This window comes from Rhinolophus ferrumequinum, chromosome 9, assembly GCF_004115265.2.
Source record: "Rhinolophus ferrumequinum isolate MPI-CBG mRhiFer1 chromosome 9, mRhiFer1_v1.p, whole genome shotgun sequence".
Lineage (NCBI taxonomy): Eukaryota > Metazoa > Chordata > Mammalia > Chiroptera > Rhinolophidae > Rhinolophus > Rhinolophus ferrumequinum.
In genome coordinates, this window is record NC_046292.1 from 90,508,589 (window position 1) to 90,531,992 (window position 23,404).

At 45.5% G+C, this 23,404-nt stretch overlaps 1 protein-coding gene across 3 annotated transcripts in view; it reads left to right on the forward strand.

The window, feature by feature from the left end:
* SLC22A23 (solute carrier family 22 member 23) overlaps positions 1 to 23,404 on the forward strand; it is a 186,347-nt gene that overhangs the window by 127,595 nt on the left and 35,348 nt on the right. For all 3 annotated transcript variants that reach the window (XR_004423919.1, XM_033115241.1, XM_033115243.1), the window contains exon 4: positions 6,279 to 6,447. Coding sequence is in view for 2 of the 3 variants with exons in the window: in XM_033115241.1 (XP_032971132.1) it covers positions 6,279 to 6,447 (169 nt within the window). In the remaining variant the exon portion in view is untranslated. The remainder of the gene's footprint in view (positions 1 to 6,278; positions 6,448 to 23,404) is intronic.

Consider the following 23,404-nt stretch of genomic DNA (forward strand, 5'->3'; position numbering starts at 1 on the left):
CACAGAGCCGTGTCTTGCCTGGAAGCTTCAGTGTGAGTGTCTCACTATGTAACATGCTCTGGTCCAACTCTGCCACCCTCAGCCGAGGGGTCAGCTGTGCCTGCTAGTGCTGAGAGGGCACACATCCATGACAGGCTCAGCTTTATATGAACAGGGGGTCCTTTTGTAAAATAAATAAATAAATAAATAAAGTTGTACAAGCAAGGAGTTTCTAAAATCATTATTTGACATTGAATACCAGCAAAACTGTAGGCTTTTAAAATCCATCCGACTGAGCGTGGGTGACAAAGAGGGAATAAATGAGAAAACAGAGGCGTTGGTCTCCACCAAAGGAGGATATTTTGCATGTTGAGGTTCTTGGTGGACATGCTCTGAAGTGTTTCCCAGAAGGACTTTGTTTTTCTTTCTAATAGTCACCTGACTTCTGGGTTCCTGTTGTCTCACCTTCCAAATACACAGGTTCCCCCAGATGTGCCATGTCACCAAGCCACAGAGTTTGTGGATGCCACTCTCTAGAGCTCCTGGTTCAGAGGTGACAGTGGAGTGGAATTCAGATGATAGAGCCACTTGGACCCATCCTTAGGGCTACACACCCTTAAAACCCTTCATTCAGACCTCGTGGTTAAGTTCAGCTGGTACTGCTGCGATGCCATCACTTTAATTGGGAGAGTGTTTGAAATTTATCCCCTGTATTTAAGGCCTCTTAGAGGCTCTTTTTTTAATTAAAATTTATTGGGGTGACAATGGTCAACAAAACTACATAGGTTTCAAATGTACAATTCTGTATTACATCATCTGTTATCACATGGTGTGCTCACCACCCAGAGTCAGTTCTCCTTCCATCACCATATATTTGATCCCCCTTTACCCTCATCTCCTACCCCCTACCCCTCCATCACCCTCAGGTAACCACTAAACTGTTGTCTGTGTCTATGAGTTTTTGTTTCTTTGTTTGTCTTGTTCCTTTGTTGCCTTCAGTTTTATATCCCACACATGAGTGAAGTCATATGGTTCTCTGCTTTTTCTGTCTGACTTATTTCACTTAGCAAAATAATCTCAAGATCCATCCATGTTGTCACAAATGGCAGTGTTTCATCTTTTCTTATGAGGCTCTTTTATAGGACCGTGTGGAATTTCCAAGCTGGATGGGGCCTTGGAAAGATGTTTCTCTCCCAGGTCCTTTTCAGATTGGCCCTCAAATTCCTCATGGGGAGGTATCGGTGGGACAGAGCACCCTCTCCCTAACCGCTGCCCTCCCGAAACAAAGACAAAAGCCATCATGGCATGTTCTTCTCATTGCATAATTTACAGAAGTCCTTCCTGAAGGTAGATCTTATGTCTTGCTCCTGACTCTTCAGCTCTCTTCTTTCTGCCCTGCTCCCCTCCGCTGAAGGACGCCTGTGCTGCATGTCCTCACCTGTTCTCAGTGCCGTTGCATCCTGTAATCTGGGCAACCCGTCTAAGGGCCGTCTACATACTTAACAGAGAGAGTAGAAGTTACTCTACTTCTACAAAACACGGGTTTTGACAGATGCCCCCTTGAGCTTGGCAGTGTCCTGTGAGGCTGGGGGACTGGGTCCAGGCCAGACTGGAAAAAGAAGCAGGGTTGGGAGGTATCAGACCCCACTGGCAGCGCTGTGGGAAGGCACAGCGGCCAGCAGGGCAAACAGCTTATGAGACAAGATTTCATGGGGGTCCTGTGTGACCTGGTATGGGTGCAAGACACCTGACCTCTGTATCAAGGCTCAACCAGAGAAACAGAACCAGGAGGAGATACGTGGAAAGAGATTTTCTGCAAGGAATTGACTTACACGATTGTGGGGTCAAGTTAGGCAGATCTGAAATCTATTGGTCGAGCTGGCAGGAAGGGCAGCCTGGCAGTTGGGAACGGGGTACAACTGCCGTCTACAGGCAGAATGTTTTCATCTTCCTCAAGGAAGCCTCAGACTCTTTTTAAGGTCTTTGCAACTGATTAGGTCAGGCCCACCTAGATTATCTGAGATAATCTACCTTAGTTAAAATTAACTATGCACTTCAATTATATCTATAAAATACCTGTTGATCGAATGCCTGGGGACTGTAGCCTAGCAATGTTGACACTGCAAACTGACCCCACTCCCTCCTTTCGAGGAGTGATTATTGGGCTGAGGAGTGATTATTGGGCCGACTAATGACCCCTGGGCTTCAATGCCTCACTTCCCTCGGTCTTCCTCCTCTATCACCTGAAGTGACTGGTCTGGGCAACACTACTTTCTTTTCCTCCAAGAAATTAGTAAGAATCTGAAACCTTCTGAAAAGCAAATCTTCCCAAAGTTATAGCCCTCTAAAAGATCTCACTCCCAGCACCACATTTCCAACAGAAACTGCAGAGGGGCTTTGGGGCTACTCCTGCACCCTACCTGCTCAGACTGTTGTGGTCATGGTCCCCTTTTTTTTTTTACAGGCCAAATGCCTCAGTTAAGTCTTAATTGTGTGCTATTTAATTCTCATAGCCTTCAGTAATTTCTCTGCTTATCAACAAAGTGTATCATGCTTGTAAGAATAACTTTTAGGCCTTCTCCATTAAGGTGTTAGGGGAAAGGTAATTTTAACAATGGGAATTTTTGTTGTGGTTTTCTTGGATTCACTTAGTTCTGTTTTTTTAATTGGTGAATTGTTTCTAGGTCTAAGAGAATCTCCATGAAATAAAATATAATGAGAAAAAAGAGTGTAGACTGTCATTGTAGGCTGTTTCCCTTTTTCAGTCTTTTTAAAACAGACCTCAGCCCTACCCTGAAATTCACCAGATCAGGTGAATAATAAAGAGGTCAAGTGAGATCAGAGTGACTTGGCAATAATTATGTTATTATATGTTATTATGGTAACAATGCATAATATTAATACCTACAAAAGCTAACATATAGCATTTAGTGTATGCAGGCACTCTAAGCTTGTTTAATGCTCACAACAACCCATTTTACAGATAGACTAAACTGAGGCACAGAACTCCTAGATGACTGAAGCAAGATCACAAGCTTGTAAGTGCTGGGAATAGGATTTAAATCCAGACTGTCTGGCTAGCACTGTGTGCTAGACACTTGAGATATTTTTGTGTTTGAATCTATGGTACATCACCTAAGATGATATATTTTTGTGACCTTTAATTGTTTTACATAATGGTGGGGGGTGCTGCCCATAAGTAAAAATCTACTAAGATAACTTGAGGTTGACCCCATTGGCAAAGGAAGTGGCTCTAACAAATGTTGTGACACGGTGTACACCCTGGACCTTCCACAGGGGCTGCTGACCAGCTGGCAGTTCAGAGCATCCGGCTACCTGTGGATTACCTTTTCTACACAACCCAGGTCCTGAGTGGGTGGCTGGGGACACCATTCCCTGCTGGTGGCTGGCTTTGCCACCTTTCAGGATCAAGCCCAGTGGCCCTGGTCAGGTGGCTCCAAGCATCTCCAAAGTATGTGAAGCCCCCGACTCTTCAGCTTTCACACACTTCTTTCACCCACTGCTCCTGTTTGCAGAGCTGGGAGCAGGCCCTTCCTGGGCAGAGAGGATCCACCTGCAGTCCCCATCCCCTCCTGCCACATGTGGGGACATAAGATTTTTGTGCTCTGGCTTATTTCTTCCTCTCTTCCACTTCAGAAAAACTGATTTCTCATCATCCAAAAGGAACATATGATTAATGGCAAGCTTGAAGTGCCTGCGGTTCTGTGATAATTGCCTTTTTTAAAAAAAACATCTTTATAGCCACCTTCAGAATGTAGTTGATTTCAGGCAGTTTGAAAAGAATTTCTGTTGAGTCAAGGCAAAAGGTCATTATCAGCAAGTGTCATACCTGTGTCCTTTCATCAGGTCGCTGTGTTTTTCCATTGCCCCAGCAGGAATGTTGAAACACCATAAAGCTGCTGGAGTACTCTACATTTTCCTACCTGATGAAATAAGTAAAATCTCTGCTGGATTCCTAGCAAGGAGTGGAGAGGTCAGGAAATGATTTTATTTATTCAGCTCCCATAGATGTGTGTCTGGGAGGCAAAAACATTGCTCCTGCTTTGGGTGATGCTTTTGGTTTGGGGGAAATAATGTTAGCCAGTGCTTCTCAGCGAGTCATCTGGGGACCTTGTTAAAATGCAGGTTCTGATTCTGTAGGTCGGAGTGGGGCCTGAGCTCTGCATCTCTAACGAGCTCCCAGGTGAGGCGGATGCTTCAGGTCCAAGTAGTGAGGAGTTAGAGGATCTCTCAGACCACTTATAAGCGAGGAACAAGAGCAGCCCACAGAGGATAAACTACAACAATGGAATCACTGCCATATCCACAGTAATGCTAATATGTACCAGTCACAGCAGCTCATTTGCAGCCAAGGGAGAGTTTGCCCACAGGAATGATTTTCCATCCACAAACCTGGACGTCCCTTCCTTCGGAAAGGCGTCTCCTGATCCTGGTGTGATTGTACATAAAGTAGGTTAGTGTGTGGGATTAGATGTCCCCAAGGGTGTCTGTGGTGAAATCATTGTAGTTGCAGATATTTTCATACTTACTGTTTCACAAAATTAAAGAGAAAGGCCGTGACAAGAAGAATTGCAAGCGATGGGCGGCACCTGTTGTGGCATCATGAAGCATTTCCTCTCTGACTTTGTTTAAAGGTTACCTGCGGGCCAAGTGCTAAATTGTCTCATCTGGTACGAGCCGATGCTGAGGCGGACACTGAACTTACCCAGCCTAATGCCGCTTTCTGGTTTCCATAGCAGCAAATCTACTGCATGCTTAACCTACAACTGGTAGTCTTTTCTAAAGAGACCCCAGTCTCTCTATTATTTCTAAGAGCCTCAGTGCCAGAGCTGGGGTGACTCCTGGAGCCCTGCTGGGAAGTCACCTTTTAAGTGAACCTGGCCTGTGCATTGAGAGGGACAACGTCACCATCAATGGCCAGGAGAGGGCTGCTCAATCCTGTTTTCTTTATTAAACGGCAAACATTCTTTATACGCTATATTCAGTGAGGCCAGGTTTGTCTCTCACTCACCGATAGCTAGGATGATCTGTTTGTTTGTGGCAGAGCAGAAATGGAAATTCTGATGACTTTACGATTTTTTCCTACAGACGAGCTGGTGTGTGTATTTGCTGGCATGATGTCCTCCCCCTGTTAGGGCCGATTCTATCCTTATGGCCAAGTGTAGCTTGTCTGTTCTCCCCTCTAATCTGCTCCCCTTCGTACTGCCTTTCAACCTCCTACTTCCACTCTGGTCTCTAGACAATAAACAAATACATTTACATGCTCTATAGGAGAAAAATTATGTAAAACCCAGCTGTCTTTTCTAGTATTGAGGACCTTCATTATAGGAATTCATGTAGTAGATCTCTACTGGTAGTCACTTGGGTGCTACAATTTAAGGGTTTGTGACCATCTTTTTATCTCAAGGTCAAATTAAAAGCATAGATTCTTGCAAACAGGAGGGACACCTTCTGAATGGTGTCCTTCCATTCAGGAGACATTTAGTAGAAAACAGACACTGGTTTTGTTTTGGAGCCATGAAAATGAATCAGACCCATCCCTGCTGGAGGAGATATCTACCTAGTAGGCACAGAGAAAGGAATGCACAACATATCCATGTCACAGTGAGCAGGAGAATTCCAGTATGGAGGAGAAGCTTCCGGTGAGATCATTACAACATGATCTGAGTCTGCTTTATTGTTTGGGTTTGTCTGGTTCAGATAGATAAGCTGCAATGGGACTCAGTCTGTCTTGGTGTCACCATTGAGTAGGTTGCCTGGAACTCAGTCCTAAGGAGCCCTGGAGTCAGGACCGGAAGTGATGGTGCAGGTGGGTGGGAGTCAGCAGATGGATGTTCCTGGTGCCCTGTCCCTCGTAGACAGAAGAAATGGCATCAGATGGGCATAAGAGGGGACCCACTCTTGCAGGAAGCTCAGTGGCATCCAGATAGCAGAGGATGTAGGAACATGTGCTGTAAACACTCTATCCCCATACAAAGCAGCATTTCCTAGTTTCTGGGCTAGACAACTCTGAATGACAACATCCTTTTGCCACCGACTTCTTCTGTGACCTTGAGCAATGATCTCACCCCCTTCCCAGTCTGGCTGCAGCTCATCTAACTGTAAAAATGAGGATCTCAACATTGACGTATCATATAGGGCTGTCGTGGCAACCAGCAAATAAAAGCGATTTTACAGATCTTGGTTGGTTGAGAGGTACACTGGCCCTGGTGCTCCCACAGCTCCCCCAGGCCATGGGGCAGGACGCTCATTTCTCTCTTGTCCCTTCTGTGTTCCAGGAATAGAGCTGTGCCCCCCTGGAAAACGGTTCATGATCACGATGGTGGCGAGCTTCGTGGCCATGGCGGGGCAGTTCCTCATGCCCGGGCTGGCCGCCCTGTGCCGGGACTGGCAGGTCCTGCAGGCCCTCATCATCTGCCCCTTCCTGCTCATGCTGCTCTATTGGTCGTGAGTATCCTCCCCGAAGGCTCTACCACCTGATGCGTCTGCCAGCGCTTTCGGAAGGCTGCATCCTGCCACCACCAGGCAGGAGACAGATGAAGCGTAGGACTTAGGCCCCACTTTCCCCAAACTTCCTGCTAGTTTCAGCTTGTGTTTTGTGAGGGAATTCTCCCTTTTTTTTTTTTTTAATTTCATTTTGTAAGCGTCATATCTTGGGAAATGTGCAAACATACACGAAGTGTACAGAAGAGTAGAATGAGCCCCCAGGTGCCCTTCACCAGCTCCGGTCATCTGCCCTCCATCAGTCTGGCTTAACACCTACTTGCTGGGTTATTTTGATGTGATTTTCATGAATGGATTTGCAAAGGGAGAATCCTTGTGTTGGGAGGGGGCAATAGGGAGACATTCCAGGAGTGACTTAGAAAAGCCCCCTTATCTCCTGTAGATGAGGGGCGGGCAGGCTCTAGCCCCGGGGCCCACCACACTGGCAGAGCAGCTGCAACAGAGGCTGTGCGGCCTACAAAGCCGAAAATATTTATCTCTTTACTCTCTATTTTCTGTAAGTACTTAATATTTACAGAAAAAAGTTTGTCTACCCCTGCTCTAGACAAGTTCAATAGGACTGTTAGGCCGTGTGTGACTTTTCATTTTTGGCTTGTTGACTTTAGGGGGGAGAAAAACACCTAAGCACGCTAGTCTGGGGGTATGACCTGGGAAACCAGATGTTTTAAAACAACCCAGGGGTTCATGTGAAGCCGAGGTTGAAAACCACCACACTGAATGCAGGCTGCTTCGTAGGTGGTATTATTATATATAGTTCTTTCCCACTTTTAGTTTGATATGTAGGTTCAGCCCGATCCATCTGATATAATCCCCTCCATCACTTGTTTCTTAATGATTTTAACAGCCATTGATAATCATAAGAATTTGTGAAATGCTGATTTTCTACTTCTGTTGTTCTTTCTGCATTTATTAGTGATGATGGAAGAACTTTTTCTTACCAATTTTTCAGTTACCCTGAAATATAGTTTGTAGAGGAGTGGCTCTATGGACAATTACTTCTTTCCTTTTATTTATCACTTTTTAGAACAATGAATAATAAGTTAGTATCATAGTAAGTTTCATAGGCAGTCAATGAAATGCTTTTTTAGTAGTGATTGTGAACCCATGAGTTCTTATATTTTGTGTGTCTCCATCCATCGTAGTTATTAATTATATTCAAATTGTTTAATATTTGGGCAGTGAGTGTCCCATTTGTCTCCTGTGTCATTTTGACATGAATCCAGTATTTCTTTGATTATTTCCTTACTTCTAAGCCCCCCAAATGTACCAGCCCATGTTTTATATTTTCTGTCTCATACCTGGAATTAGTCATTTCTTAGAAGGAGAGATGTTTAGGGAAAAAAATGAGTGTGCTACCCTTTTTATAAATAACTCTTAAATTTCCCTTCTCTCACATTCCCTCTCCATGCCAACACCCTTACTTCCCCCAAGGAAGTACAATCTACACACGTACAAGATACTGCCATGTAGATTATATATACTGTACTGGGTTTCTGTTGTTTAGTCACTAACGAAAACCAAATGTCTGGCCAGAAGTCAGTCAGTTGCATCTCAGCTGGGTTCATTGGAGCAGAGAGGGCCTCCTTTTCTAAGGTGCCAGGGAGGGAAAGAAAGCACCCACCTTTTAACTTCATCATGCTGGGTGCCACCACCACACAGGTAGTTGATCCCCCAGCAGAGAAATCAGGAGGAACAGTGAGCAGAGTACAAGTGCTTTTTCCTCAAGGGCCTGACTTTTGCTGACTGAATCATAAGAACCTCAGCAGCAGCGGGGAGCCAGCAATAACGGATGAAAACAAGGCCACTCGCTCGGGAGGCCCCTCATCACAGCAGCTGCCCAAACTGCGCTGTTCTCCCAGCACCTCTGCCAGCCTTCCCAGCCTGAGCTGGGACATCACAGCCCCTCCCACGGAGCCCTGCATGTTTCAGGACATCCCGTTCCCTCCAGCAAGGTCTTAGCAGGCAAGGAATGAAATCGCTTCCCCAGAGCAGGACAGAGTAGGCAGGCAGCTCTTCCACTTATCATCCAAGGAAGCTTTTCCTGTTCCTTCCCTGGCTGCGTCCGGAGCTGGGCTGTGCTTGTTTTGGATTTCGGGGCATGTATTTGTTTAACAAATATTTATATAGTGTCTACTCTATTCCAGATGCAAAATGCAAGCACTAGACAAAGAGTAGATCATTCAGTCTTCGTATTTCATCACCCCATTGTACAGATGATAAAACTGAGGTCGCCCAGCTGGCCCTTAAACCCAGGCCCACTCTTACCGCATGCCGTGCTGCCTCCCGCCTTCCCTCAGCTTCCATCCCTTGTCCCACTAGGACGCTTGCCTTGGGAGAGGAGCCCCATTGCCTTACAAGATCCTCTGTGCCTTCTGGCATCCTCCCACCCACCTCCTCTCACTTTCTGACCTCCACAGCACCCAAGAGCACTGGTGCTGTGCTGTCTGCCGGCCCCTGGAGGGGCTGGAGGCCTGGGGGGAGGGCACAGCCTCTTGGAGAGTCACAATCCTATAAGGGCAGACAGGGTGTCTCATCACCTCCAGGCTGTGAGTCTCAGCTCAGGCTCTGCTCCCACCTGTCCCAGGTAGGAGGACACCTGACAGGGAGAAAGGGCAGAGAAGGGTTTCCTGGAACAGGTCTGGGAGTCTGTCCCATGTGGGAAAGGGCTGGGGGTTATTTGTCTTATTTTTTTATTTAGAGTTAAAAAAGAAATCAGGGTTTAATGACAGACAAGGTAAGATGTTCATTTATTTAAATACATTGGAAAACCTAAGGAAAAAAATTATTTGAAACACACAATTGTAAAAACAACTTTATGGTGAAAAGGGCGTCCCGGGTACTTGGATAAGTAAAATATGTGTGTGGACCGACAGAGGGACAGGAATCCTGAGGCGCTGATACCGTGTAGTTGCACCTCAGTCTGCAGTAGACCTGCGCTACTCGTATGTGTTAACTTCTATGGTCATTGTCATCCTTATTTTTATTGGTATCCTTATTTAAGGTCTGGCCTACAGGGAGTGCTCACTAATATTAGCTACTGTTATTACCATTATTATATCACCTCTTAACCTGTGTGGAAGCCTGGGTGTAATGGGGGCAGGTAAAAGAAGTCAGTAGTGAGAGATGTATTATTGCACCTTTGCCTACCAGCCTTGAAAGGCTCCATAAGAATCATTGGCTTTTAAAGGCCACTGTGGTACCTCCCATTTTCTTTATCACCTTCTTAATTACCATCCTCCTCCCATCTGCTGAAGTAGGAAGCTCTGCGCTCCTGAAGCCTCTGTTGTTTGACAGGATGAACTGGGCTGCTGGAGGGAGGGAGGGAGCTGTAGCACCAGCCAGCAGGACCAGCTGTTGATGACAAAATATTGAAAGCCACTCACTTTCCTTTAATGAGCAAGTATTTATTGTGTGCACCCAGGGGGCCCAGCAGTGCACTTGGTACTTTGGGGTAACTGTAAGAGTGGTACAATAACAAGGACCATAAACGAAACTGTTTGGCACAAGGTCACCTAGACGCAGGGTCTCGGGTTAGAAGTAGTAACCACAAAGGGGTGGAGAGTGGCTGAAGAGATCTTCTGGTCCCACTGGTGGGCTAGACTGACAGGGACCCTCCAAACACACACAGAGATGCCAGATAAGATACTACATCAACTAAATATATACACAATGCTGAGCTCCATTGCAAGAAAGGGGAATTTCCAGGCCCAGACCAAGGAGAGCATTCAAGCAGGAGTGGACACAGAAGCAGCCCGCAGGACATCTAAACCAGAAAGAGGCCTGAGGAGCTTGGATTTGAACACCTGCACTAGAGGCTGGAGCTGAGATCTCTTATGCACTTAGGCCCCTTATGCACTAGAATTGAGCCTCTTAGATGAAGCTTGGAGTTAGACCTGTCAGTGATAACAGGACTAGAAAATCTTTGCCTACCACAGGGACTCAACTCCAAAGCTGGCTGACTGCCTTGGACTATGGGCGGAAAAAGTTCACCCTTAAGACATTGGAGCCTTGAAGTCGGCACCACACTTGGCTGCAGACTTGTGTTCCAAATTCCAACCACTCTCTAAGGCTGAAAAATTAATGTATGAACCAGGGAGTTCCTTAGGCCCTCAAGGTCAAATATGAAACCTCCTATGGAGAAACACGGGGATCAGGCAGTCAAGACACACATGGAAGAAAGTTCTTGCCAAGGATGAGTTCACAGGCAGAATTCACAGAGCCCATGGGGATCCATGATGAGGGCCAAAAACTATAAACTGAGAGTCTGCATCTCAGAAACTCTAGAAAATAGAGCAATCTGAAAGAGAAGTTAGTTCAGCTAATTTATTAAATAGTAACTACTACCCCACGCCAAATGCTATTCTAGATACTAAGTATTCTAGATACTGCACAGAGATATGAGCAAAAATCCACTCACTTGAAACATACCTTCCAGTAGGGGTGTGGGGGTGGGAGGGAACCCACTGACCATAAACCCACAGACAAGCAAATAACATGCTTTCAAGTAACCAGCACTATGAAGAAAATGAAATACAGCAACGGGGTAGAAAGGAACTAGGGTGCGCAGGAAAGGCGTCTCTGAAAAAGTGACATTCCAGCTGAGGCCTAAATGATCAGAAAGAAGAATTCACGCAAAGTTCCAGGCGGAAAAGTGTTCCAGTCCAATGGGAACGATCTTTACTGGCTCTCACTTGGCTTTTTCTGGAAGAGGAAGAAGGCCAGTGTGGCCGGAACATGAGGGACAAGGTGGGGGCGAAAGATTAGCTTAGTCATAGGTGGGTCAGCCCCATGTGGGGCCTGGAGCCCGACAGGTTTATTCTAAAAGCCGTGAGGACACACTGGGGGTTTACGCAGGGCAGGAAATTGTCTGGTCCGTGCTCTGAGAAGATCCCGCTGTCTGCTGTGTGGCTAATGGTTGTGGGGCGGGGTAGAGTTGGGGCAGAGGACGACTGGCTGCCACGCTCGTCTGTGAGAGGTGGTGTGGTGCCTGCGCTATGGGGTGGGCAGGATGGTCACCTGAAGGGGTCTGATCTGAGACATATGTATCTGGAAGTGGCCCCAGTAAGTCTTGCCAGTGGATCTCCTGTGGCACATGAGGGTAAGTGACAGCAATGACTCGGGTTTGGACTGTTTGCTGAGATGGGGGGACAGGAGCTCCCTGACACATGGGGGCCCATTAGGAATGGAACATGAAGAACTGGAAGGGTGACATAAGTGAGATCACTAGCTGAGGGATAGCTTTGGAAAGCGAGCTTTTTGATCTTGAGACAATGGGGAGCCACTGTGAAGCGCTCAGTGACTTGATAGAAACCACAGCCTGATTTAAATTGGAGGGTGTGTTATTATCTGTGCGGAGGCCCACAGAGCAGGAGATGATGGCCACTGAGAACATAGTCTGTTGCTCAGTTCCCAGGAGGAGGGAGCGCACCAGGTGGGGGCGGAGGGCACAAAGGAAGCACTGGGGTCTCTCAGGAGGTGGAGGGAGGGGTGGAACTGTGGGCAAGAGCCTTTGTTGTGGTTTCTTCCAGCAAGGAAAGGGTGAGGCAGGGTGAGCAGGCTTAGGATTGGACAGGTCGAATAATTTCCATGGGCTCTGGAGCATAGGGCTGTCCCTAGTTGTCTGGTACCTGGCGGAGGGGGGTGTGATTTCGGCAGGGAAATAGTAGCCAGAGTGTGAGAGCCCCATAGAGCAGGTGGTGGGGGTGTGGGCTCTGGATCCGTTGGTTTGCATTTGAAAGATGAGCAGGCTAGTTGTTTGCTGTCTCTAGGAATTGGTTGATTCTGGGAGAGGCAGTCCTCCCTCCCAGAGACATCAGAAAATACAGGAAATAAAAAGGCATAATTAATATGTAGCCCCACAGCAGTACCAGGTTACAGAATGCTCTTGGGTGAAATGAATCTGGGGCTGGAGAAGCCAGCCGGAAAGAGGTGGCAGAAGACGAGGCTGGATGCACCCGAGTGGACTGGGTTTGAAAGGAGGTGTAGTGAGTACAGGTGGATTCTGGTGATGGGGCAGATGCGATGCCCCAGCAAGTGGAACCAAAATGGGAGATTGACGTCATCACCTGAGCTTCCTGAGGACGCTCCTAACTGCCGGGTCCAGGTACACCCAGCTGTTGTTTTCCTATAGGCTTCAGAAGCTGAGTGGCCCAAGAGAACGGAAGGATGCGCTTCTTGGGTGTTGCTACTCCAGCATGCTTTGCAGGGTCAAATTTCGGCACACTTAGGGTTTCCGGGCAGGAATTCCTGCCCGTTCTCAGGAATTTTTTTCGCTTTCCCGTTCCCGAATCCCAAGATATACACTGCTTTCTGTTCTCCACGATGAATTTTTTCCACAAAGTGACCGTCGATACTACCAATCACCTGGGTTCAAGGAGCCCATTTTCCCGATTTCCCGACCAAATTTTCTCGGGATTCGGGAACGGAAAAGCGAAAAAAATTCCTGAGAACGGGCGGGAATTCCCGCCCGGAAACCCTGGTGATAAATAGGAAAAATGTCTAAGAGATACACTGTGAGTAGTACGTTTATTTCCCATTGTGGGTATTACTGGTTTCAAGGAGCCAATTTTCCCAATTTCCCGACCAACTTTTTTCAAGATTAGGAATGAGAAAGTGAAAAAAAATCACGAGAACGGGCGGGAAACCTTAGGCGCATTGTCATGGAGCACGAACAGAAGAAAAGAGGTTACTTGTGACTATTTTTTACCTGAAGGTTAGGGCCATCAGAGGTAGTGGGTAATGCCACTCGTGTGCCAGTGTCTGAGACCCATGCAACCTTTGAACTTCAGGCTACCAGGGCCAGATAGAAATGCTTATTTGGTTATTTTGCTTGGGAATTTATTATCACTTAAAAAAGGGCAGCAGAATTTCAGTGCTAATCTAGAAGGAAGTCATACGGACCAATCCTTTTTCCGGAATAAATGTGGAATTTTTCCAGGGTCACAGAAAACAAAGGAGGGAGGGAACAGATTCAAGATCCAAATACAAAAGGAAGGGAGCATCTAAGAGAAACTGTTTGGATATGCTGGGAAGTGGCAGGTGATGCCAGAATGGAAGAAGGGCTGGTTGGAAACTTCCTTCTAATTATACAAATTATACAAAAGGTATCCGTTCCAGGTGGCTGCAGCCTGTTCCAGGACAAATGGCTTGGTGACAGTGCGTCCCTTGTCTAGGAGCCCTTGTGTAAAGCACAGCCTGGGTCCCTGCATTTGGGGGCCAGGTCTGTGTTGTTAGAACAAATAGGAAAACTGCAGGGTGGAAAATCAGGAAGGTAGTACATGGAATAGGTGACCTCCAGTTTTCTGGGTCAGCTCACTGTTGAGGAATGACACAGGAGTGAGAAGGCTTGTGGAGAAGGCTGCCCTCATGGTACCTATCTAAAGTGACTTGGAGGAACAAACGGGAAGTAGGAATTCCGAGAGAGGATGAAGATGTTAGTGCACTTTCCCAAAATGTTGGTGCATGTCATCACCATATCTTAAATGTAAATTAAGGGAGCTGAGTGCACGTGAGTATTTGTAAAAACAAGTATATGCACATCTGCTGTGGCCCCGGCTAGGACACAGTTGTGATGCCCATTCGATAAGGTCCCCAAAGAGGGCTCTCAGTGCAACATGAGAGCATCCTCCCTTCAAGCAGTGGTTGCTGGGTGTCGGGCATCACTGCCCTGCCTCTTGGAACAGCTCAGCAAGGCAGCAGACACACTGTAACAAATGCTGATTTGAGCATGTATTAAAAAGTTAGGGACATGCTTTCCCGAGATCAGCTGCAAGCCTCTACATGGGAGGCTGTATTAACTATAATACTCTTAGATTAGGTAGCAACAGTTGGTTGGTGGGATTATTCCTGTTTTCAGCAGGGGACACCAGGGCAGCAAAAGCTTTACCGAAACACTCAGAAGTGTGGGAAAGTCATTAGAAACTGGTTTTCGAATGTCAGTGGCTCTTAGAGCACACATCCTCACCACGGGGGAACTTGATAGAAACACAAATTCTCGGACCCACCTCAGGCCAGCTGGCGCAGAAAGTCGGGGTGGGGCCCGGAGTTCTGTGGTTTAAGAAGCCCTCTAGGAGATGCTCATGAGCTCTCAAGTTGAAGAAGTGCTGTCATATGCCAGGCTACCCATCATAGAAGAAAAAGCCAGACAACCTGCATATGGAAAAGGGACGCTTTGAAGACAGATGTTGTTGTGAAGGAGGCGTAAAAGGAGCGAGCCGGCTGTTGAGAGCACACACTTCTGGTAAGAAGGTTTCTCAGCTCTGTAGGGAAATGAGACAGATGGCCATCCTTGAAGGTCGAGGAGATAATATGCAGGACCCAGTCCCGTTCCACTGCAGAGAGCAAAGCTGTCTTGATCATCCTAGACAGTAGAAGTCATAGAAATTCCTAGAACTGATGAAATAAGCCCAAAAAAAATCTCGGCACTGGATCTAACCATATTATCTGTTCTATGAGAACACAAACCCGTATGCATGTATGTTTTGGAGTCTTAAATTATGGCTTGTGATCAAGGTTAACGGAAGAGAAAGGTTCCTCCTACCTTGCTTACCTGTCCTCTGCACAGCAGCAATGGGACGCCTGTCCAGCAGTGTTTGCTCTCAAACACGCCCCTGTGCCCTTGCAAGGCAGCGCTTGGGTACAGTTTCTTAAACACCACCAGGACTTTTAACCAAGTTCCTAGTTAGGAAAGATCTCATCATGGACTCGCCTAACATGTGTGTTTTGAATGAACTGCTTTAAGAATGAACAGCAGACATGTTGGAGATGCGTGAAGATGGTGAATTATTAACTGCACTTTGTTCCGTTGGAATTTCATTCTGACAAGAGAAAAGGGCTGTTGGCAGCCAACATGATCATTGAAAGCATCTGGAAAAGCATTAAAAAGAAGATAACAAACCACATGGGAAATAACAAGGAAGTCAGAGAAAGATCAAGCTGCACTGTGTAACCAGTATCAATTCCCCTAGTAAAAGATAAACCTTGAAACAGAGGAAATTAGAGTGTGCTGTCATAAAGAACTCACTGCGTAGAGGAGTAAAACAATACCCTTAGAAAAAAGATGTATGCTAAAAGGGATTTTAAGTTTTAATAATATCAAGAAACCGCCATTGTAAAACATTTAAATGGCCTTGGGTTAGATAAATATTCAGAAAAATAATAATTTGCTAACAATTCCAATATGTAAATGGTCCTAAATATCCCTGGCTCTTTTAAATATCATCAGAAATATTTTGGTCAGAATAATACTAATTTTTAAGCTCTCTGAGGGTTTGCTCTGTCAGGCATTGCTAAGCACTTTCTATAACTGAGCCCTTGAAATCCTCCCATGAACCCTCTGGAGCCAGCACTAGGACGGCCATCAGTATGAATAGAGAAACTAAGGCACAGAGAGTTGCTCACCATCCCAGACCTGGTACGTGAGGCAACTCCAGAGCCAGAAAACCACCAGCCTCTGAGCTCAGGTCACACGTGCCATGATGCTGCTGGACCCCAGGGACGGATCCAAAATGCGGGGCGGGGGCGGGGGAGACCCCTGGGTCGCCAAGACCAGTATGTGCCTCACAGAGCTAAGCTTCTCACCCAGGAAGAATTTTCTAGTTCCTCTTTTTTATTTAGTATATTGTTTAACGTTTACAAAACATTTCTTACAATAGTTGGGATATCACTACCTTCCCTAATATGGGCTCAATAAAAATTTAAGTGGATGAATTAATTTTGCTCTTGTCATTGTTGAATGATTTTATAAGACCCTTTACAATTATATATATATATGTATATGTATGTATATGTGTGTGTGCGTAAATTTCAGCAGTTATCAGTCTTTTTTTAATCACTTACACACACTTACTTGAGGGACACATCTTCCTCCATCAAAAAAAGTTTTATTTCAAAAGGGAGTCAAAATACCACATTATTCAAAGTCTGTTACAGGTGAAATAGGGGCCTTGGCCTTCCCTGCACACCAGGAGGGAATCGGAATTCAATTTTACCAACAGTTAAGTCACACAGGAAATTGCTTTCCTCCAAGGAAAATGGAAGATGTGAATCATAAAAAGCATATAGTCTCTGGGATCTTGAATAAATCTGCAATAATTATTTGTATAGGTTATCAGATAGTTAATTTTTGGAGACTTCTACAAAACTTAAAGCAAATAAAAACTATAGTCAAATTCAATTTGTCTCAAAATTCTCTAGATGGAACAATACTGACCAAAGACAAAATATATAAATGAAAATGGTAGCCAACATTTTATTCATAAACAATGAATGAACAATTAAAAGTGAAATCAAAATATTATCTAAATTGGTGTTATGGTATTTGCTGATGGCATGGAATTTTAGGGAACCCTCAGGCAAGATGCTGCCCATTTTCAACTCTGAGTATGCAGAGATTATGTAGAATAATAGGAACCCCTGTGGTCAACAAGACTGCTTCCTAGTAGAAGCGGAGAAGGGCCTGTGAAAGTGGGACTGGACCTAGCCTATGCTCTGAGGGCCAGTGTTACCTCTTTGTCGTCCCTGTCCCCATGCCTAGAATGAGCGCCACCATTCCATGTCACTACCCTCCTCCTTTTCTACTCCCCCCCCCCAGGAAGCTGGGGATTACTTAAGGCCAACTGGAGGACCACTGAGCCCTGCAACCTCAAGACGCCCATGCGTGTGCATGCATGTGTTTTGTAGGGGGGTGGAGTTGAGCTGTTGGCAGCTGGCAGAAATTGGGTAGATGGCCCTCTGGTGACAGGTATCTAATGATAGCTGCTAAGTGGTTACCCCCTTGGGGGCAACCATCCGTGTGAATGGATAGAGAGGCTGAGGGGCCCAGCCCCTGTCAGTTGGCCTTACGGACTCTGGCAAAGCACACATCCAGTGTCACAAGAAGTGGGAGTCCTGGACAGGAGATCAGGATGGCCTCACGCAGTCGTTGGGATTTGGTAATAAGCTGTGACTTTTTCTGTAGGAGTTGAGAAGAGCTGAGCATGGTATAGCAAGAGGCCACTTTCCAGAGCCAGGTATGCGGTCAGGGTGGACCCAGCAGGGCCACCGGGATGATGAGTCAGTGAGTATGGCCTGGGTGGACTCCATCTCCTGCTGTGGGAGATGAGATTGCCTCGGCAGGTCAGCAAAGGCTGAGTCCAGGGCGAGGTAGACTGGACTCCCTTGACAGGCTGCTAATACAGAGGTGCCAGTAGAATTCCAGTTAGAAGAGGCTGCATAAACCCTTTGTTCCTTCTGCCCACTTACCTCCTCCATTTGTTTCTCAACATCTCTTTTTGTTTTTTATCGTTTGCAAAAATGCCAAATTAATTCCCCCTACAGCATTACATTTTGAATGTCCCATATGCTATTTTCTTTCTGCGGCCTGATAATTGCTTACGTGGATAAACTACTAGTCAAAGGAGCAGACGGAGAAAGAGCACAGAAGGGAGAAAGTGGGGAAAACTAACCCGGCTACAGAATATTTTCTGGTGAATTCCTAGCATTCATCTGTTTACAACATTCACTGAGGGACATTTTTAATTTATCCCAATTGTTACACATTCAGAGTTGCTCAATCTTTAAAAGGCTTAACTCCAGAGACATTTTAGGTACTGACTTCATTCTGCCTGGCCAAAACTTAAAGCAGCAATAGAATATTCAATTTATTGCCATGATCAGCATCTTTTTCACCTTCCAGAAGGAGGCAACAATAACCATTAGCCCCTTGAAATATGTAAATCTTGATTGGAGCTGACTGAGGCGTTGGTGTCATTCCAGCCGCCTCACCAAACACCCGTTCTACAGATGTGGGGAAACTGAAGCCTAGAGGGTTAGGTGACTTCCCCAAGGTCACAAATCTGGTCTGTAAACCCAAGACTCCTGATAGATTCCCTCCATAATTTTTCTATTGTGGAAGAAGTATGGAGCTTGCATATGTATCATTTTGATAAACAATAGAGACACAAAGTTCTGAGTTTATATGACAGGTAAATCAATGGGATGGCCAATTAAACTATGAAAGAATTCTTTGTTTTACAAAGAGATTTGCAAGAAGAGTTTATTTGCCTTAGGAAAACTTTGGGGTTTAACCATCCTAAGAGCCAACTTTTACTTGGTTTCATGATATGCGTACCTTCTCCCTAAATTACTAAGTTAACACATAACTGAAATTATGAACTTGACTTTATTTCAAGAGCTAATTCATATCCATTTGCTATCTCCTGAACTGAACCTACTTACCTTATTTTTTTTTATATACCAAGTAGAACTAAAGTTTTAAAAAAGATCCAAGTGAAAGTTTGCCTGCTGGAACTAAGATTATATTTTTGTAAGTGCTTTGAAACAAAAACGTAAGATATTCTCCCAACAGGTATTTAATTCAATTCTAGACTTTGATTTAGGTGTTGTTTTTTTTAATTTGGAGAATCTTTTCAGAATTTCCTGTCCCTGTGATACTTGATAGAACCCCAAAGTGTCAACAGCTAGAAACACTTCTTTAAATCACAAGCACCCTTTATGCAGCCTAGGATTTTTTTCATATCCTTGTACATACATATTCAGGGAAACTTCATCTCTATAAAGCCTTTCATGATTCTTCTCCACCATCTGCACTGTGTCCTTCACTCTACATTGGGTAACATATTTGATAGAAGCTCTTACCCTGTAAAGCATTTATTAAGCTCATATTTTTTTCTACGGGCAGGTTGAGCATTCTTAATACACATTCACTTCATGAATGATGTAATGTTGCATCACGGGAAGGCATACTTGTGTACACGTGTATCACCCTAAAACTAAATACTTCAGGAAAGCAAACGACTTGAGGATAAAATTAACAGAGTGTTAGCAGTTAATCTTATTTCCTGTCTATATTTTTTATGAATAAATGTTCTCATTAACTTAAAGAGGATAGATATGCTTTTAATGCAGAGAATTGCCAAGCTGGCATTTTATCAGAGCAGGTGTTACATGAATTAGCCTAGCAGTATACTTGTCTGTGTCAGAGCTACAGTTGGGTAGAAGGAATACTTGGTTTTATTCTTCAATGTCAAAGAAACAATATCAACTTCGTAGTATTATGAAAGGATCACAGTATTAAGTTTTAATTACTGACTCTACTGAGTTACAGGTTACAGGGACAAGATGTAAACCAGATCCATGCATGTAAATCAGACGGGCTTGAGACTTAGCCAAATAATAGAGAAAGCAGGAGGCCAGGCAAAGATGGGAAAGTGTATCAGAAGAAGCATGTCGCTATCAAATCACAAGTGTCGTAGTTTGACAGGCACGCAGTGAATAGGGGGACTACAGAGGGGAGCAGACAGCGACACTCAGCTTTGACGGACAGCCATCCAGTGGCATCAATTAGGAAAGCGTGGACATTTTTATTTACGTGATACCATTGGTAAAATGGTTCCATGTAAATACATTTTCCTTGTAATCCTTTAACAATCAACACTTCATTGTAGTTATTTGGTGGGTATTTTTCTTTAAAAAATTTTCTACTTTTTAAGCAATACTGTAAACATAGTGTGATGCAGAGAAAACTATACGGGTCTAGGGGTCTAAAGACCAAGTTCCTCATCTGCCCCTGCCGTTGTTGTTCCTCCCGGGAGGGCATTGTAGGGGCCCAGCTCATCTACTGTGTGCCCCGGGGCTGGGCTAAGTGCAAATCAGAGACCCCCCTACTCTGACTCTGAAGTTTAGTTTTGTAACTTTGCCCTTTCTTGGTGAGTGATTGATTCAAGGGTTTTCATTATGGCATCAGGCATGTCCATGTTACAGGAGCGTGTCCCTTCCCAAGGGTCCGTGGTGTGTGAAGTCTTGTACTTGCCTGATGGGGGTGGGAACACCTGCGCTTTCCCATGTTGGTGGCTGTCCTGCTGTCTTCCTGAGTCAGAAAGCCCCTCTCTGCTCCCAGTGCCTTCTCCATTCCTGTTTGTGGCCTGGCTCTTTCTAAACTAGAACTCAGGTGTGTGAGGGAGAACGTCAGGGTCCTTCTCTGAAGACAGTCTGTGTTTTCAGTGGATGGCTTCTATAACCTCCATGTTATTCAGTCAGAGGCTTTTTTCACTTAATTTCTGATTCTTGGCTCTTTGTAGAATAATTGAAGCCAGAGGAGAAGTGACCTGTACATCCATGTGGTGGTGTTATATTCCAAGTACATGTTGGAAAATCATGTTGCTCAGGTTGTTCTGAGGTTGGATCACCTTTGCGTTAGTGTCCTTAGTAGGAAATTAGTGAGGTTATATCCGGAGAGGAGCTACTGTGCACAACACGTAGGGGTGACAGTCTCTGGACCAGTGGGTGGGCGAATGTGTGGCAGTCTGGAAAGAAGAAAATTTTTGAGAGTGAAACTGGCATTTTTCACTGCAAATCGGCTCAATGTGATGTAGCAGAGGGAGCACTGAGATACATGGCTGTGTGAGCGCCCAAAGCGACTGGAAGGATCCGCACCCAGCAGGTGAAAGGTTGGTCCTGGTGGGAGGACGGCAGTGCAAGGGGACTGGGATTGCGGCAAGAGCTCAAGAAGGGCTTTTGTCTTCTCTGGAATATTTTAATTTTTAAGTCGAGAATGGATTTATCTGTGATTTGCCTAATTAAAAATGAATTTCACAGCCAGACTTTGACTCCAGTTTCCTGAGCTGTAACTCTCCGCTGATGGTGATCCCAGTTCTGACTGTTGCCAGGAGGATGACATCAGGGGAACCAGGCAGAGCACCCCCACACAGCCCTGCACCACGTGGGCAGTTGGCAGACACCATATGTGTTATCCATGTGCAGCCCCACCATCGCCTATCAGAAATACGTGTCGAACTCTCATCATAGTCTCTGGCTGCTTGGCTCAGATAGTCAATACTTCTGCAGTGCAATAGCTGTGCTACATGAGGAGTGATGTCTGAAGGCTTAAGACATTCTCATCCATTCAGTCTTGTTCTGCCTCCAGTGAGTTCAAGCCAGTTCAGGTTTCATTGCCAAGTAAATTAAGTGAAAAGGCTTTTGGATTCTGGGATTGTGAACCTTCTAACCATCCTGAACACATTTCGGAGAAGGCCTCAGGACAGACCTGTCCTTTGCCGAGGGGTGAGCGGCCCATTAGCAGGGTGAAATGATACTTCTGCCCAGCAGTGCTCTTCGTTTGCCCTTACTCTGCGCCTCCCTTCCTGCAAGGGCTTTAGGACTGTGCAGGACCAGTAGAGACTTTTAGTTTTGCCCACATCCTTTCCACAGAAACTCATTGAATCACCAGCTTAGAGCAATCACAGCCTGAGAATTTCTCAAGTCAGTCTGCCTACATTCAAATCGAGCTCTGCCACTTTAATAGCAATGTGCTTGGACTTTCTTTGCCTCAGTTTTCCCATCTGTAAAAGAGGCATAATAATAGTACTACTACATAATGAGCTTGAAAAAATTAAATGCTTCCAGCTTTTGAAGCTTCCTGTTTTTCCGTTCACTCCATAGACCACTTCCTTTTCCCATGGCCTGCTTCTAGCAGCCTCTGCAAAACTATCTCCCAGAGAAGCCACTATGGCTCCTATGCCTGGTTACCTTTCATGGTTGCAGAAGTCATCCTCAAGGTCACTTTCTCACCATCCACACATGAGTGTCACCAGGCAAATGTGGCCTCCAGTTGCCTACAATGCTCTTTTGTTTTTGTTAAAAATGATCTATTTCTTGCAGGTTCAGTTCTGTTCCTCCCAGATCCTGGACCATTGGCTGGCTTTTTAATTTGCATGGTGTTACTACATTATGTACTTGTCAAGAGAGATTTCATTAAATTCCCATAAAGTGGCCATACTGCATATAATCCAAACTAGAACAGCCAACCCTGGATTTCTCATAGGCCATCAGTGCAATGAGTTGTTTATGACTTCGCAGCAAATTTAAATATGTGGACGACATTGTAAAACTTTAGTATTCCATGCATGTGCCCTTTGGGCTTGTGGCATTCTGCAACACCTAAGAAAGCATCACTCAAAGAGTATTTCCCAAGCTTCAGTCGTCTGAGTGCCGTCGAGGCATGTGGGGTTTCTCTCTTTATCCACTGAGATGAAGAATGTGGACTCCTGAGTCAGTCTGCCTGAGTTCAAATCTAGCTCTTCACTTAACAGCTCTGGGATTTGAATGATGTCCTTAAACTTTCTATGCCTGAGTTTTCCTCTCTGTGAAACAGGGATGATATTACTACTGTTTAACAAGCTTGAAAGAATCAAACATGGGAAGCGTGTAGAAGAGTGCCTGGTGATTGCAGTCTGCCAATGGAGGCGGGGACGTGTGGCTCATGGGAGTTTGCCTGTTATCTCGTGCCCAGATCTCCAGGGACAGCCCTGTTTCTTTACTTTGGTTTTGTCCCAGTGGGATGGCTGCTGCTTATCATAGTCCATAATGTGCAGGATCCTCCACTCCCTGGGTCTTGCCTCTCTCTTCTCTCCTCATCTCTTCTCATCTCACATCTAGCATCAGGTTCTACCAGCTTGCAGCTGCCCAAACCTGACATGCTGTTTCATGGCCCTCTGCCTCCTCTCTGGATCCTGTCCCCACACACACCCCATGGCACGCTATATTTGACCTGCTCACCTCCCAAGACAGCCCAAGCATATGCCACCTCTACAGAGCTTTCCCTGGCACCCCTATAGCACCTTTTCTAGAACCATCCACTCTCTTCTTTGGCCTGCCATTGTGTCTCCTACTGTGCAGGATTCTATGCAAATCACTTGAAGAGAGAGGAGGAGAGGAGAGAAGAGGAGAAGAGAGGAGAACAGAGGAGAGGAGAGGAGAGCAGAGGAGAGGAGAGCAGAGGAGAGGAGAGCAGAGGAGAGGAGAGGAGAGGAGAGCAGAGGAGAGGAGAGCAGAGGAGAGCAGAGGAGAGGAGAGGACTTTGTTTATCGACCCATTTATTTACAGAGATCTCCTTCTATAAGAC